General features: G+C 45.7%; 1 protein-coding gene across 1 annotated transcript; it reads right to left on the minus strand.

The window, feature by feature from the left end:
- Positions 1-470: 470 nt before the first annotated feature.
- On the minus strand, positions 471-15314 carry LOC310742332 (N-acylethanolamine-hydrolyzing acid amidase-like; the record flags this gene model as incomplete). Its single annotated transcript, XM_083571636.1, has 11 exons — positions 471-528; positions 2826-2907; positions 3758-3786; positions 5347-5413; positions 5749-5811; positions 6556-6728; positions 8294-8370; positions 10370-10460; positions 11159-11285; positions 12939-13103; positions 15082-15314. 10 exons carry the CDS (start codon positions 15312-15314, stop codon positions 2832-2834), a joined length of 1101 nt encoding a protein of 366 aa, XP_083427762.1. The 3' UTR covers positions 471-528; positions 2826-2831.
- Positions 15315-15692: the final 378 nt, after the last annotated feature.

Here is a 15692-nt window from a genome sequence, read left to right on the forward strand (position 1 = left end):
CTACAGTCAGCTGCACCCAGTGAGTGACCCTTTAACTCACAAATATTGTACAGGACACCACAGGCTGTTATTACAGCAGACACGTTATCTTCAGCAACTGGGAGTTTGCATTTGAGACAACATCAGCATCCCTTAAAGCAACCAAATCATGCATCTATTAAAACCGTGGCTGAATAGCATTGGGGGGGGGCACTCTATGATTCCATCAACACCTTCTTCTGCGAGGTATGTGTTTGCCATGAATTGGTACAGCAGGGTTTCCAGGCATAAATACCCACATCCATTTCTTGGCAAGGTGCAGTTTGCCGAAATGAAGGCATCGCGGTTTTCGCCACTCCTGCTAACTTCCAGACTGATAGAAAGTTCACACTGGTGTCTGTTCCTTGTAATAGGAACGGAATGATAGCTTTTCCTGTTAGCGTGTTGATCTGATTTGTCCTGGGATAGCATAGTTCTCGTTATGGGTCCCATCTACCACACCGATGCAGTGGGGGAAGCCCGTTTCCCCCCCACAAATTGCTCCATGATCTGCACAAAGACCAGAATAAAAGAAAGAAAGAAAACTAAAATCAGTGCCCTGCTACTGTTAGGCCGACATGCACCTGTAACACATGGCAATTCTGTAATGAGCAGCAATTTTTGGTCGGTTGCCTCCCAGCTGTGGGACGTGATCCATGAGAGGCAGTCAAGTACAACATTCCTTGTAATGCTAGAGAAGACATGCAAGCGAATGTTTGGTCCAGCCAGTAGAAACTTCCTGTTCCTCTTGACTGGAGCATCCAGAAGGTGGATAATAATAATAATAATTTATTATTTATACCCCGCCCATGTGGCTGAGTTTCCCCAGCTACTCTGGGCGGCTTCCAATCGAGTGTTAAAAACAATACAGCATTAAATATTAAAAACTTCCCTAAACAGGGCTGCCTTCAGATGTCTTTTAAAGATAAGATAGCTACTTATTTCCTTCACATCTGAAGGGAGGGTGTTCCACAGGGCGGGCGCCACTACTGAGAAGGCCCTCTGTCTGGTTCCCTGTAACCTCACTTCTCGCAATGAGGGAACTGCCAGAAGGCCCTCAGCGCTGGATCTCAGTGTCCGGGCTGAACGATGGGGGTGGAGACACTCCTTCAGGTATACAGGACCAAGGCCATTTAGGGCTTTAAAGGTCAACATCACCACTTTGAATTGTGCTCGGAAATGTACTGGGAGCCAATGCTGATCTCCCAGGACCGGTGTTATGTGGTCCCAGCGGCCACTCCCAGTCACCAGTCTAGCTGCCGCATTCTGGATTAGTTGCAGTTTCTGGGTCACCTTCAAAGGTAGCCCCACATAGAGCGCATTGCAGTAGTCCAAGCGAGAGATAACTAGAACATGCACCACTCTGGCAAGACAGTCTGTGGGCAGGTAGGGCCTCATGTGACCTAACCTGTCCAGGTAACAAGAGGACAAGTCACACAGCACCCTTCCCTTCTTTTTTACTTCCTTCTTCGTTTGACCAGCTTTTGGTTAGGACTGCTCTGCTAGCTCTCAGCCAGCAGAAGCACTGGGATTATTCCCCCATATGGGGTAGATCCACATGCACATATTTGTAACTAAGTCCGCCTTCAGGAATTCAACTGTGAACTGATGTGAGAAACTTCTTTTGTTGACTTAAAATAATAAAGATGCCACAATCTTATTCAAAGAGGGATTCAAGGGAACTTACCAGGAACGTACAGTTCAATCTGAGACAGACTGAATTGTATAATAGTGAGAGGCTCACACGAGCCTGCAACCAGCTATCTGCTGTGCATGTAAAAAGGGGAATGTAACTCTGCAAACCAAAGGAACTTGCTAGCACAAGTTAGGAAGGATATTAATAAACCATATATCCTCTCCTGCCACCCTGAACATTCCCACACCAGCTTCACAAACTGGCTCAGTAGCAGATGTCTGATAGCAAACCAAAACTCCAGGACCACATTTGCCACGGTGGATATCCCAACACCAAACTGAGCAGCCACTTCTCTCTAGCAGGGCACATTGAACAGCCACAAAATCTGCAGGGGTTTTCCCCTGCAGATATAGCTTCCTGCATTGCTGAAGAGGATATCAAAGAAGGTCTGATCTCAAAGAGGGCGGCTCATTCAGAGGTTTTTAATTCAGCGTTCATCAACCCACAGTATCATGATGAAGTTATCTTATCAGGCAGAGCCTGCTAGATAAACAGGCAGTCAGACAAGAGTTTTCCCTTTCTTTCCTTTTCCAGTTGGGGCAGGTCACTACTACTGGGGGCATAAAATAAGCTTGCGTTTCCGGGAAAATAAGAAAATGAGAGATTTTGAATACCAAAAGCTTTCTGGCCATCACAAAGCAGTTAAATGCCAGGAATTGCAAGCAGGAATGTTGGAGAATTCCTCTAAAAACACAAACGGGAGCAGAGATTGCCACTGGCTGCTTATTTGTTCCATGTCTGGAACTAAAATCAATCCAGCGAATATAATCAGAATTATCTGGTGTCGTTGGCTTTCAGTGTGCAAATGATATGTAATTAGTTACGTCCCACCCGCTTAATTTGCATTGTGTTTCCTTGGCACTGAAATGGATGGGGTTCAATAACGTAATTAAGCAAATGATGTTGTTTTGCCACAGAGGACAGCAAGACAGATTCTGTGGGCTTTGGCAGAAGAACTGCTGCTAAATGTAAACAGGATTGCACGTGACGAATGCAAGGTGGAACGAAAACCTTCTTACATCCCTAATTGCAGGCCAGAAGTGCTGGGTATTTGGATGGGTGTCTGAACTCCTATTCCAAATGACAATCTGCATTAAATATCAGAACTTACACGTTTTCACACCAGGTTTCTGATCCGTGTCATGTACTTGCCAGGGCTTGCAGCACTCATTACGGTGGTGTAAACTGTTCCCCTGATAAAGAATAGGAAACAAATTGTGTCATGGCATATACTAGAGAGATTCAACTCCCAAGTGACTGCGATCTACTCACAGAACAAAAAACTGGCGGTGATCTACCCCCCTTTTTTGGGGGGGGTGTTTCAGGTCAAATATGTTGAGCTTTTTTAAGGGAGGAAAGTCCCATTTTGGGGGGTTCAGGTCAAAGATGCTCATGCTCTTTTGCCACCGCAAAGGAAAGGGTGCCCATGATCAAACGCAATCTACCAAAACCTCCTGGGATCAACCAGTCAATCGCGATCGACCTGTTGGACATCCCTGGTATGCCCAGCCTACAGCCTGCTTTTAGAGCACACATTCCACTCTGGCTTTTGTCCTTCGAACTACCAGCAAGGCGAGAGAGGGGCCCCCACCTATTTGTCCTCTGGCACAGAGCCATTTCCTTTGTTACCTTAACGACCCATACTTAAGGGACCGTAATGGCCCTTGCCTGGCTAATTCAACAGCTGGATCCTTGCTGGATCCCAGGAATTAAAAGGGACTCCATCATACAACCTCATCTGGCTTGGTGCCCTTGAAATGCTGCTGGATTGCAGCTCCCATCATCACGCTGCCTGGGGGCTCATGGGAGTTGTAGTCCAGCAACATCTGGAGGGCACCATGTCAGCAAGTCCTGCCATAGAGATACTGATAGGCCAGCCTCCAGGTGTTGCTGAACTACAACTCCCATAATGCTTGCAAGGGCTGATGGGATTTGCAGTCCAACAACATTTGGTGGGGACAGAGGTTCCCCATCCGAGGCCTAAAGGAAGGCGGGCAAAGTGGAATCCAAACCTATTATAGAAAAAATGCAAACAAAACTTACTCATTTAAGACTGGATAGACTGACAATACCTGGAAAAAACCAAAATGAAATGAAAGGAGTCCATTTATTTATGTATTTAAAAGCATTTCTAAACAGCTGAAGCTTTTAAAACGCTGAAGGGGGTTACGTTCCGAGGCACCACATGCACCAGTGAAATCCCGTATATTTGAAAGACAATTGAAAAAGCCTGCAGGCACCCTGCCCCATCCTGCCTCTTTTTTAAAGCTTTTGAGTCACTTCTGGGTTCAGTGTGTTGTGCTTATACACAGTAGCTCATAAATGAAGGGTTTCCCTGTAACAACAGGGTATAATCTTGTGGACAATGGAAAGCCTGGGCAAAAAGAAAGGCCTTTACAAGACACACAAAGCAACTGATGGATGGTAGTTTATGTATGCCAAAAGGAAGGGCCTTACTGAGTGCAGGGGCAATGGCACCTGTATGTGTCAGGGACCGTGCTGAGGAGGCGTGTGCTGAAGAGGAATGGTGGGAGTCTCCCCCTCCCCCTGCTCTGGATTTTGAATTTTCCTAGTGAAATATACTCAGAGTCGCAAAGTGATTTCATGCTCTTTATTCAGCTCATAGTGGTGAGGAGGAAAGAATGAAAGTCCCCTCAAAGTATCTGCTTTATATACATTATTTACACAATGGGCTGCACATGATTGGCTAATTCCGGAATTCTACTGTAAGCCAATCAGGTTGTGGATTCACTTCTATCTGGAGCATGATTGGGTGGTTCCTGCCAACCAATCATACTGCTGCATTGTTCTAGGACCAATCAGACTGCTGCATTCTGAATCCTATTGTTCTAGGACCAATCAGACTGCTGCCTTTTGGATCCTATTGTTCTAGGACCAATCAGACTGCTGCAGTTTGGATCCTATTCAACTCAGTACATAACACCTAGGAGCAGAGGACAGTGTAGATTTGGAACAGTGGTTTGGAGAGGGGCATAGTTCAGAAGGCAGAAGCTGGGAAATACTGAGGGAAACAGCTAGGAGAAGAAACACTGGAAGAGAAAGGGTTAACTGATTCACTGTCTCTGGGCAGCATTCACACACACACACACACCCTTCTCCAAAGTCACTGAGAGCTCAGAAAGTGTCAGCACAGAAAGCACAGAGGGTACAAGCTCAGATTACAAGACGTAGGAGTGGCGTAAATTAATAGGGATGGAAGAGGGTGGCGCCTTTAATTGGGAGCACCGCCATTCTGGGAGATGTGTTTTTGTTCTCTCACTGTGATTATTAAAGTTTCTAACTGGTAAGAACACTCCTTTTCCCTTGTTCTGCTTATCTACTGCCACGGGGGAGAAACCAGGTTCCCTGAAGCATGACATTTGCAAAAGCACCCCAAGAGGTAATCGCTCAACACCTTAACTGAAATTAGGCATGAAAGAAGCACTGTGTTGCAGCCAATACAATATGCTGTGGTGTGTGCTTGTGTGTGTGTTACCCCCAAAAGGTTCTCATTTGCAGATGTGGCAAACCTTGAAAAACCCCAACAGAGAACTATCCTAGCGTAAAGACCTCAATAAAAGCAAGTTTTGTTTTGTTTATAAAACGGGCAGGATATAAAACCGAAGACTTACTTTGTAGAGAGACTCAAGATTAATATTTTTCTGTCCGGTGGCATTCAGTGCTTTCATGGCTTGGGTTCTGTAGAGTAAAAATAAAATGTTAGTGGATAAGTCGCAGCTGGCAAATCTCGTGGCGCAGAAGACCATTTCATACCGCAGGTAAGATGTGTCCCAGTGTTTTGCAATTCTCCTTGTCCATGCAAAAATAAAATAATAAAAGAACAGCAGACTGAGCAACATGCAGTCGCGCTTTGTGAGATCAGTTTTGATTGACGCAGCCTGACAACCCTACCTATGCACAAAAGGGAGATATTCCAACTGTGGAAGTATAACAAAGTATGCATATACAGTTCCTTTTCTTCTTTCTTTAAAATAAGATCATCTTAACACAGTTTACCTCCCAGGAAAACATACCTTCGATGATCTAGAGGAGGAGGGGTTGTCCAGTGATCGTAGTTTGTCTCTATCCGATACCACCTACATAAAATGAACATTAAAACTTTATCACTGTATCCTTTTGCCATATGGGTATAAGGTACTTATTATTATTTTTTTAAGAGGGGGGATTAGTTCCCTCAAAAAGCTTTTCAGGCCTACTATCTGTAAGGTCTAGAACATTCATTGGTTCAAGCCACTAAAATTAAGGAACAAGCTCCAGTGAGGTCCATTAATTTCAGCGGGTGTTCTCTGAGCAAAACTTATGTTGATTACCACAATACTTGAAGGTGCTTTTTATATTTTGTTACCCAGAATACCTTGCCTGTGTTGTTCCTGCTGTATTCATTATGCATGAATGAGATTGGTGAGTACTGTAAGTAAAACATTTAACTTACTAAAGGTTGTAGTCTATTTGCTCCGAGAGGGGTAGAGGAGGGAGACGAATTATAAGCACTTAATACTGCGACATTTAAAGGTCTAACAATCTATATTCCCCGTGCTTTGCAAATACTGCATAGATTTGTGTTTTAAACTCTGCTGGGGGCTGTTTCGGCTAAAGAGTGAATCAGACCCCCCACTTTTTGAATTCAGGCAGTCAGCTGTTTTTTCTTTGTGATTCCCCACACATGGGGGGAGGGCTTCACAATTACTGGTGCTCCCCAGTTATTTATTTCCCAACACTCTGCCCCGCTCATAAGACACCAAGGGGCAATTATACCCCTCCATCTACAAATTCATAACTTGTTTCCTGCAAAACCCAGGGTTACAAAATTTCACACTTACCCTCCAGTCAGAGGATCCAAGGGCCAAATATCTACTGGACCGCTTCTCCTTCTCGTGATGACTGCCCCCTCCCCAGGCTTTGTGCCCCCAATGATGAAGTAGACGTTTGCTATAATCGGTGTCTTGGACAGCATGAGAGTGGCAGCCTCAAAGTCCTCAGCCTCGCTCAAAACCTGCAGCAAAGCAGAAACAAGAGTGGGCATTTTGGACTGTTATGTACTGAGTTGAATAGGATCGAAATGCAGCAGTCTGATTGGTCCTAGAACAATAGGATTCAGAATGCAGCAGTCTGATTGGTCCACAGGAGCCACCCAATCCAGCTCCAGGTGGAAGTGAATCCGCAACCTGATTGGCCTACAGGAGAATCCAGGAATTAGCCAATCACGTGCGGCCCATTGTGTAAATAATGCATATAAAGCAGATATTTTGGGGGAACTTCCATTCCTCTCTACTATGAGCTGAATAAAGAGCATGAAATCTACTCTTGACTCCGAGTATATTTCATGGACTGGGAGGTCCACACCATGAGGGGGCTCCTGTGCCTTTAAGGGTTGCATAAAAGGTACAGCTTTTCCCATCGCACGGCTGTAGAGTTGGGAGAAGTCACAGAAGCCCCACTTTGGGCCTGGAGCCGGCAAACCTGCAAACATTTATCACACTGTGCATTACCCCCAAGGCTCCAGAAGTAACAGAGTTGCCGCTTATCCGTGTCCTGAAAACCTGAATTCCCATTTTAAGGAAGCAAGTTTCTAGTCCTCATATTTCATAGAAACATAGAAGAGACCTCTGTGCAATGCAGGAATCTCAGCTAAAGCATCCTTGACAGGTGGGCATCCGATATCTGCTTAAAAGCCTCCAAGGAAGGAGAGTTTGCAGAGCTAAGCTGAAAAGCACCAAGGGCAGAGCGCCTGAAACAGCTGGCAAGCAAAACAAGCCTCAAAATGATGTTTGTTTTTAACTGGCACATTTAGCAACCTGAAACAGGTTTCAACAGAGGATGCAAAGATTGTTGTTTAAGATCTGTGCTGATGAAAAGTGACTTCAAAGCTGAATGTCATTGACATCTGAAAGAAATTTACTTTTGCTGCAACGGTTTGAGGTCTTTCATAAAAACTGAGTGTTGCTGGTACTTGAAACGCATATTTTTAAGGACCCCTCCCTATTCTTGCAATTGTGGCTTCTTTTTAAAACTGTTTTAAATGTTGCATTTTAAAGTGTTGGGACCTCCCCTGGGACCTCAGGGTGAAGGACAGGTAATAAATAAAGATGACTTAAGTCCCTGTCAAGGAAAAAGGTGGGGTATAAATAAATAAATAAATTAAGATTAAATCATAATAAACTAATAATAATAATAATAGATTTGGAGGGCACCATGCTGGCTTCTCCTGCTCTCGGAAAAAACCCAAAACGAAACAATCTGTCACAGGAAGCACGGAAAATATCTTAATAAATAAGAGAAATAAACTAAATGCACATTTCTCCCATTTGTAATAGCTCCCTCCACCCAAAAAAACCACCCTTGCAAATTCTTAGGTGTACTGGGCAGGGACCACACTTTTTCTGCGCTACGCGAATTATAACATTTCTGAACCTTCACCACCCCTAGAACTATTTTACAAAACAACGCTACCTGTGCAACCGTAAAAAGAGAGAGAAAAGACTAATAACATTTGGATTTTCAGCAACTTGGTGGTTAGTGAGCAACGAATCTGAAAAGAGCGAAACTTTGGCTACTTACAGTCCTGGCCAGCCAGCTGGCCGGAGAATTTCGATTCAGGAACGTGGCGATTGCAGTCTCCCACCATGTGCTACGATCTATAAGAGCGTGTAAGGGAAAGAGAAACGCCTCGTGAGAATCAGCCGTCACAAACATAGGCCGTTTCCTCCTATTGCTTCAGTGCTTAAGAGCTCCCATCCCAAATGGCCAGAATGAATATAAAAAGCATTCCTTCAAAGCGAAATAAAATCACAGAGCAGACCATAGACAGAGTGGCAGTGCTTAGCTGGCCTCCCTCCACCTGTGTTATGGGGGCGTATTGATAGGGATGAGTAAGGAAGTGGCAAGGTCAGCGTAGTGCAAACTTGCCAGCAGAGCCCACCTGGTGCTCCTGGCATTGCGCAAGTTGCGGGCTTTTCCCCTCCTCCTCCTGGTAAAGGTAAAGGTAAAGGGACCCCTGACTACTAGGTCCAGTCGTGGCCGACTCTGGGGTTGCGGTGCTCATCCCGTTTTATTGGCCGAGGAAGCCGGCGTACAGCTTCCGGGTCATGTGGCCAGCATGACTAAGCCGCTTCTGGCGAACCACAGCAGCGCACGGAAACACCGTTTACCTTCCCGCCGGTACCTATTTATCTACTTGCACTTTGACGTGCTTTCGAACTGCTAGGTTGGCAGGAGCAGGACCAAGCAACGGGAGCTCACCCCGTCGCGGGGATTCGAACCGCCGACCTTCTGATCGGCAAGCCCTAGGCTCTGTGGTTTAACCCACAGCGCCACCCGCGTCCCTTCCTCCGTCTGGTACATCACAGCAAAGACAGTGACAGGAGGTCAGGTAAGCCCCATCACCCTGCCCGCTGTGGCAGGCCCAGGCCCATTATTTTTGTTATTGCAATGTACGATATACATTACCCAAGTATAGCCATACCTCGGAAGTCAAACGGAATCCATTCGGGAAGTCTGTTCGACTTCCAAAAATGTTCAACTTCCAAAGCGTGGCTTCTAATTGGCTGCAGGAAGCTCCTGGAGCCAACTGGAAGCCGCGGAAGGCCTGTCGGACATTTGGCTTCCAAAAGAACATTCAAAAAACAGAACACTCGCTTCTGGTTTTCGATCATTCAGGAGCCAGAACATTCGACTCCCAAGGCATTCGGGAGCCGAGGTACGACTGTATACTGTACTAATAAACTGCCCATATTGTTCAGACTGCAACAGAACTGCCCATTTTTTGGTCTTCAAGCCTTGATCTTCATTCCTGGGGGTGGGAGCTATCCATCAGGGCCTCCTTAGCAGTGGCTCCCCGTTTATGGAACTCCCAGGCAATGTCTTTCCCACAGTTAACATTTCCATAAAAGAAAGCTGAAGAGGTTTCTATCTGTCCAGGTGTTTTGGCTTATGAAGTGTAAAAAGGTAAAGGGACCCCTGACAATTATGTCCAGTCGCGAACGACTCTGGGGCTGCGGCGCTCATCTTGCTTTACAGGCCGAGGGAGCTGGTGTTTGTCCACTTCCGCAGACAGTTTTTCCAGGTCATGTGGCTAGCATGACTAAGCCGCTTCTGGTGAACCAGAGCAGCGCACGGAAATGCCGTTTACCTTCCTGCCGGAGCGGTACCTATTTATCTACTTGCACTTGACCTGCTTTTGAACTACTGGGCTGGCAGGAGCTGGGACTGAGCAATGGGAGCTCACCCCATCACGGGGATTCGAACCGCCAACCTTCTGATCGGCAAGCCCAAGAGGCTCAGTGGTTTAACCTATAATGCCACCCGCACTGTGTATGAAGTGTACTATTTTCCAAATGTGGCCGTACTGATATGTATCACGGCTGTTGCGCTGTGTTTCACTGTAATTTTCTGGTTTTAATTATGGTTTTCTCTCTTTAATGTTCTTTTAAATCTTTTTAAAATCTACACTATGTTCCAGAATGGAAGCGGGGAGGGAATCAAAGTAGAGCTGACATGTAAGAATTCAAAAAAATGGCAGCAAGACGCACAATATGAACTGAACAATATACTGCAAACTGCACATGTGGATTTTTTTTTCTGTAGGATGTGGCAGAAATGTGATTCTTCTGTTCAGGAAGAATGTAATCTGCTTACCTCTTGCGTCTCCAGAAAATGTAAACTTATATGGACTTTGTCCTGTCCATATACCAACATAACCGAAAAATGTAGTGCCTCTGAATTTTACCTAAAAATAAAAAGGACACAGAATGGACTGTAGTTAACCATAACTGCTTTTAATGCAAAGCACACCCCAAAACATGATCAGGTAAGTAATTTAACTTCAAGATTACAGAGACCTTTATTTGAATGTAAAGGCTCTAATACTTAAAATGCTTTAGCTGAGGATTTAGGAAGAAAAGGTTAAAATTCAATCTCTCTCATTTACTAATGCAAAAAACAATGAGGGAAAAGCTCCAAAAACATTATTATCTCTCTAGAGGTCGCCTGCATTATTTGACTTTGCTAAAACCTTGACCATTGGGCCAGAATTGCAGCTCAACTATATCTGGGCTGCAGACATGCTGCACATTTAGAACACACCCCAAGATCCCTTTGAACTGCAGTTTACCCCCTCACACAGCTAAAATTCCCAGCACCCTTAGCAAACTACAGTTCCCAGAATCCTTTTGGGGATGTCATGCACTTTAAATGTGCCAAGCATATGCAGAAGTTGAATGCCCCCCCCATCTCTGCCCTAGGCAGTCAAGTGTCTAAATCTCACACCTCACCTCCCTCCCTGGAAAATATGACAGACACTATTGCAGAATCCTGGATAATAGAGAATCTAAAAAGCAACCTGTCTACTGAAAGGACCTGGCAAAATGCATGCTTTTCCTGTGCTTCTCGCAGTGATACTTAACCGCTGCCAAGAGCTTTCTATACCTGCCCATTTTTTAAAAAGTCCACATTTATGGTTGTCTTCTGAAAAATGTCTAGGAATGGTGCATCCAGATTCCGGCCATGATAAATGCTCCCATTAGTGTCCTGAGCAATTATACTGGTGCAGTATCTGTGGGATAAGAAAACAAGACAGTGGCATAGAGAAAGAGGACACTCACAAAGGTTCACAAAAAGAACATGTTTTCCCTGACACTTCGTCCAGAAAACAAGCACGACAGAGGGCAAACAATGATGAGAGACTGAACCAAGGAGGGGTTCCCAAGAGGGGGAAGCTCAGTTTCACACACTGATTTGGTGTAGCCAGCCAATTCTTTGGCTACGGACTTCTAGGAAGATCGCTCCCTCTAATAGAGAACTCAAATGCTGAGTGCCAACAGAAATGGGGCCAAAACCAAAGGGTTGTTGTTATGTACTGAGTTGAACAGGATCCAAAAGGCAGCAGCCTGATTGGTCCTAGAACAATAGGATCCAAAAGGCAGCAGTCTGATTGGTCCTAGAACAATAGGATCCAAAAGGCAGCAGTCTGATTGGTCCTAGAACAATAGGATTCAGAATGCAGCAGTCTGATTGGTCCTAGAACAATGCAGCAGTATGATTGGTCCGCAGGAGCCACCCAATCCATCTCCAGGTGGAAGTGAATCCGCAACCTGATTGGCCCACGGGAGAATCCCGGAATTAGCCAATCACGTGTGACCCATTGTGTAAATAATGTATATAAAGCAGATATTTTGGGGGAACTTTCATTCCTCACTACTATGAGCTGAATAAAGAACATTAAATCCACACTCAACTCCGAGTATATTTCAGTTGTATTAGCACTGTCATTAGAATTTGAAAGTTTGTCCAAGTACCTACCTATGTGCACACAAGTAGCTGGGAGTGTTTAATTCTGCCCAAATATTTTTAGAAACCAAAAAATATTGCAACCTTTAAATGGATAGTGCAATTTTATGAGTTTGGACCCGCCACACCAAAAAAACAAACAGGTGAAGTCATGCCAAAGCCACATTTTGGTCTGCCATCTTGATTCAAAATGGCCCCTGGCATCCAAACATAATAATAATAATAATAATAATAATAATAATAATAATAATAATAATAAATTTTATTTATATCCCGCCCTCCCCAGCCGAAGCCGGGCTCAGGGCGGCTAACAACATTCAAATATTCAAACAATCAAATAAAACAACATTCTAAAAATATTTCACTATAAAAATTAATTAAAATCAACATCAACAAAGACTGCCGCCTCCACCTTTGGAACCCTCATGCAGAGACTGGTGCCAATATCTTGAGAATCAGCTAAAGCGATGCTGAAGAAACAGAGAAAGTCACACTAATGTGATGTTTTTGTCTGCCATATTGATTCAAAATGGCGGCCAGCATCCAACCACTGATGCAAAAGAATATTCCAATGCATTTTAGGTGTTGATATTTTAATGCTGGTATTTTATTCTGCTCTGCTGTGATGTTCTTTTATGTATTGTGTATTAATATTTTTTTTTATATAAAAAATCTTATTTCCTCACTTGAAAGGTGCTCCGAGAACAGTGGCTGCAGAGCTTGTAAAGAGTTTTTAAATTAAAAAGAAATCTGAGCAAGTGTATTTTTAAGTTTGCATAGACGGGGAAAACCCCACTTCTCCCCACACAACAGATGATTGTACTAATGTTTTCATTCATCTTTCATCGACAGATAAAACAAACAAACAAAGATTCCTTGCACCAGCGGGCTCTTCTTCACCAATATCAAGAACACTTACGTGGTAATTTCGTAGGCCAAGTTGAGGAGCAAGCCATCCCCAACGTTCAGCCCCAGGGCTTGGTAGAGTCCTCGGATCTCGCCTGCAAACGGCTGAGGCACAAAGGATTCTATTTCTTCTGCCAGAGGCCGGATAATCGCATGAACCCACTTGGGAACCACTTTGCTGGAATGCAAGACAAGAAAGCAAGTACATCAAGTATCTAGAGGGCTGCCGCATGGGAGAAGGAACAAGCTTGTTTTCTCCTACTCTGGGTGGTAGAACCCAACGGGGGCCACCTGGCTGCGGAATACAGTCATACCTCGGTTTACAGACGCTTCAGGTTGCACATTTTCGGGTTACGGACGCGCCGAAACCCAGAAGTACCAGAATGGGTTACTTCCGGGTTTCGGCGCTCACAGAAGCGCTGAATCGCAACCCACACGTGTGCAGACGCGGCGCTGCGGGTTGCTAATGTGCCTCCCACACAGATCACATTCGCAACCCGATTATCCACTGGGCCCCACTCTCTTGGGACCCCCCAAAAAATTTAAAGGGGGAAAAAACTGGATGTACATTTCCGAAATACAGTTGTACCTAGGATTACATACGCTTCAGGTTACATACGCTTCAGGTTACAGACTCCGCTAACCCAGCAATACTACCTCAGGTTAAGAACTTTGCTTCAGGATGAGAACAGAAATCGTGCTCCGGCAGCACAGCAGCAGCAGGAGGCCCCATTAGCTAAAGTGGTGCTTCGGGTTAAGTACAGTTTCAGATTAAGAACGGACCTCCGGAACGAATTAAGTACTTAACCCGAGGTACCACTGTATAAGATAAAAAGCAAATAAAACCTACATACAGCAACAGTGTTTTGTGTTTTGTAGGCTCCTGTGATGTAAGTCACGGGCCCCGCCTGCTTGCCTGCTCCCTAAAATATCAGGGGTTTGCTCATTTCTATATATAGGGTGCCTACATTCTGCATGTGCAAATGGCTTGAGATACCTATTAGGTCCATAAATTACCATATAGTATTTATTCCACACACGAAACAGCAACAATTTGTTGTTGACAAAGGACAGCTGGACATAGAAAGGGCCCCATTACCTTCAGCAGCTTAGGGCAGGGATGTCCAAAGTCTGTTTCGGAGGCCTAATCCGGCAGTTTATTTCCTGGGGTAAAATCCTAAAAAAAACCTTAACAACTTCAACCCTAAAAAATAGCTCAACAATTTCAATCCTAGAAAAGCACAACAACTTTGGTTGGCCCTCACGGCCCTTCACTTCATCAAATCTGGCCCTCTTTGAAAAATGTTTGGACACCACTGGCTTAGGGACTCGTCAAACCTAAATCCGGCCCTGCAGGTGAGGGTATCTGACGAAGACGGGGCTCTAGGGCAGGGGTCAGCAAACTTTTTCAGCAGGGGGCCAGTCCACTGTTCCTCAGACCTTGTGGGGGCCGGACCATATTTTTTTGGGGGGGGGAATGAATTCCTATGCCCCACAAATAACCCAGAGATGCATTTTAAATAAAAGTACACATTCTACTTATGTAAAAACGTGCTGATTCCTGGACCCATCGCGGGCCAGATTTAGAAGGCAATTGGGCAGGATCCGGCCCCTGGGCCTTAGTTTGCCTACCCATGCTCTAGGATTGAGTGGAAACCAATAGTGCGTCGAGGGTGGCACTGTGGGTTAAACCACAGAGCCTAGGACTTGCCGATCAGAAGGTCGGCGGTTCAAATCCCCGCCACGGGGTGAGCTCCCGTTGCTCAGTCCCTGCTCCTGCCAACCTAGCAGTTCAAAAGCATGTCTAGTGCAAGTAGATAAATAGGTACTGCTCCAGTGGGAAGGTAAACGGTGTTTCTATGCGCTGCTCTGGTTCGCCAGAAGCGGCTTAGTCATGCTGGCCACATAACCCAGAAGCTGTACACCGGCTCCCTTGGCCAATAAAGCGAGATGAGCGCCGCAACCCCAGAGTCGGCCATGACTGGACCTAATGGTCAGGGGTCCCTTAAATAGTGCGCCAAGCGGTCAAGCCCAGAGCTGGATGGATCCGACCACCCTCTTTCAGAAGTTAATATGAACCAGGATTACAAGGAAGGAAAAAGCAGCGGAGAGACTGACGCCCCCCGACCAAAACCCTCCTCCCGGTTCGCACTCACTCGATGAGCTGCACGAAAGCCTCTCGGAGGAGCGCCGGGTCGAAGTGGAGGCGCAAGACCGGCAGCCAGCGCTCCTCGGGCGGGCTGTCCAAGCTGACATTGCAATGCAAGGGCGCGGGCACTTCGGTCCTCGCCGGCCCCTGGGGGGCAGCAGCCCCACCGCACAGCAGCAGGAGCGGGAGGGCGAAGGGGAGCCGTGCAAACCCGCCCCGCGGGCGCAACCCTCGCTCCATTGATGCGCGCGAGCAAAAGCGGCTCTTCCAAGAAGCCCGGGCTGCGTGTGGGAGGCGAGTTTAAGATTAGGGGAGGCGACCGGGGGCGGAGCCCGAAGAGAGAAAGTGCTCTAACAGCAACCAGGGACGCCGCTTTGCAATGTTTATTGCATAAGGGTTTATTGCATATAAACGCGTCTTCGGATCTCGGGGTGTGGCGAGAAAGCGCGGCTTGGCTAATAGCCGGCACATTTTTTGCCTCTTTTTTATTTTGACTAAGGAATAATCATAAATAAATAAGAATAAAAATGTGCGCCCCACCACCGAGACCGTTCCACTGTAACTTATCCAGCCTCCCAAAACTTCAACACCTGTTGCCACGGTTTGACCCCTTTCCGT

The sequence above is a fragment of the Podarcis filfolensis genome, assembly GCF_964270895.1.
Source record: "Podarcis filfolensis genome assembly, chromosome: 9".
Taxonomy (NCBI): Eukaryota; Metazoa; Chordata; class Lepidosauria; order Squamata; family Lacertidae; genus Podarcis; species Podarcis filfolensis.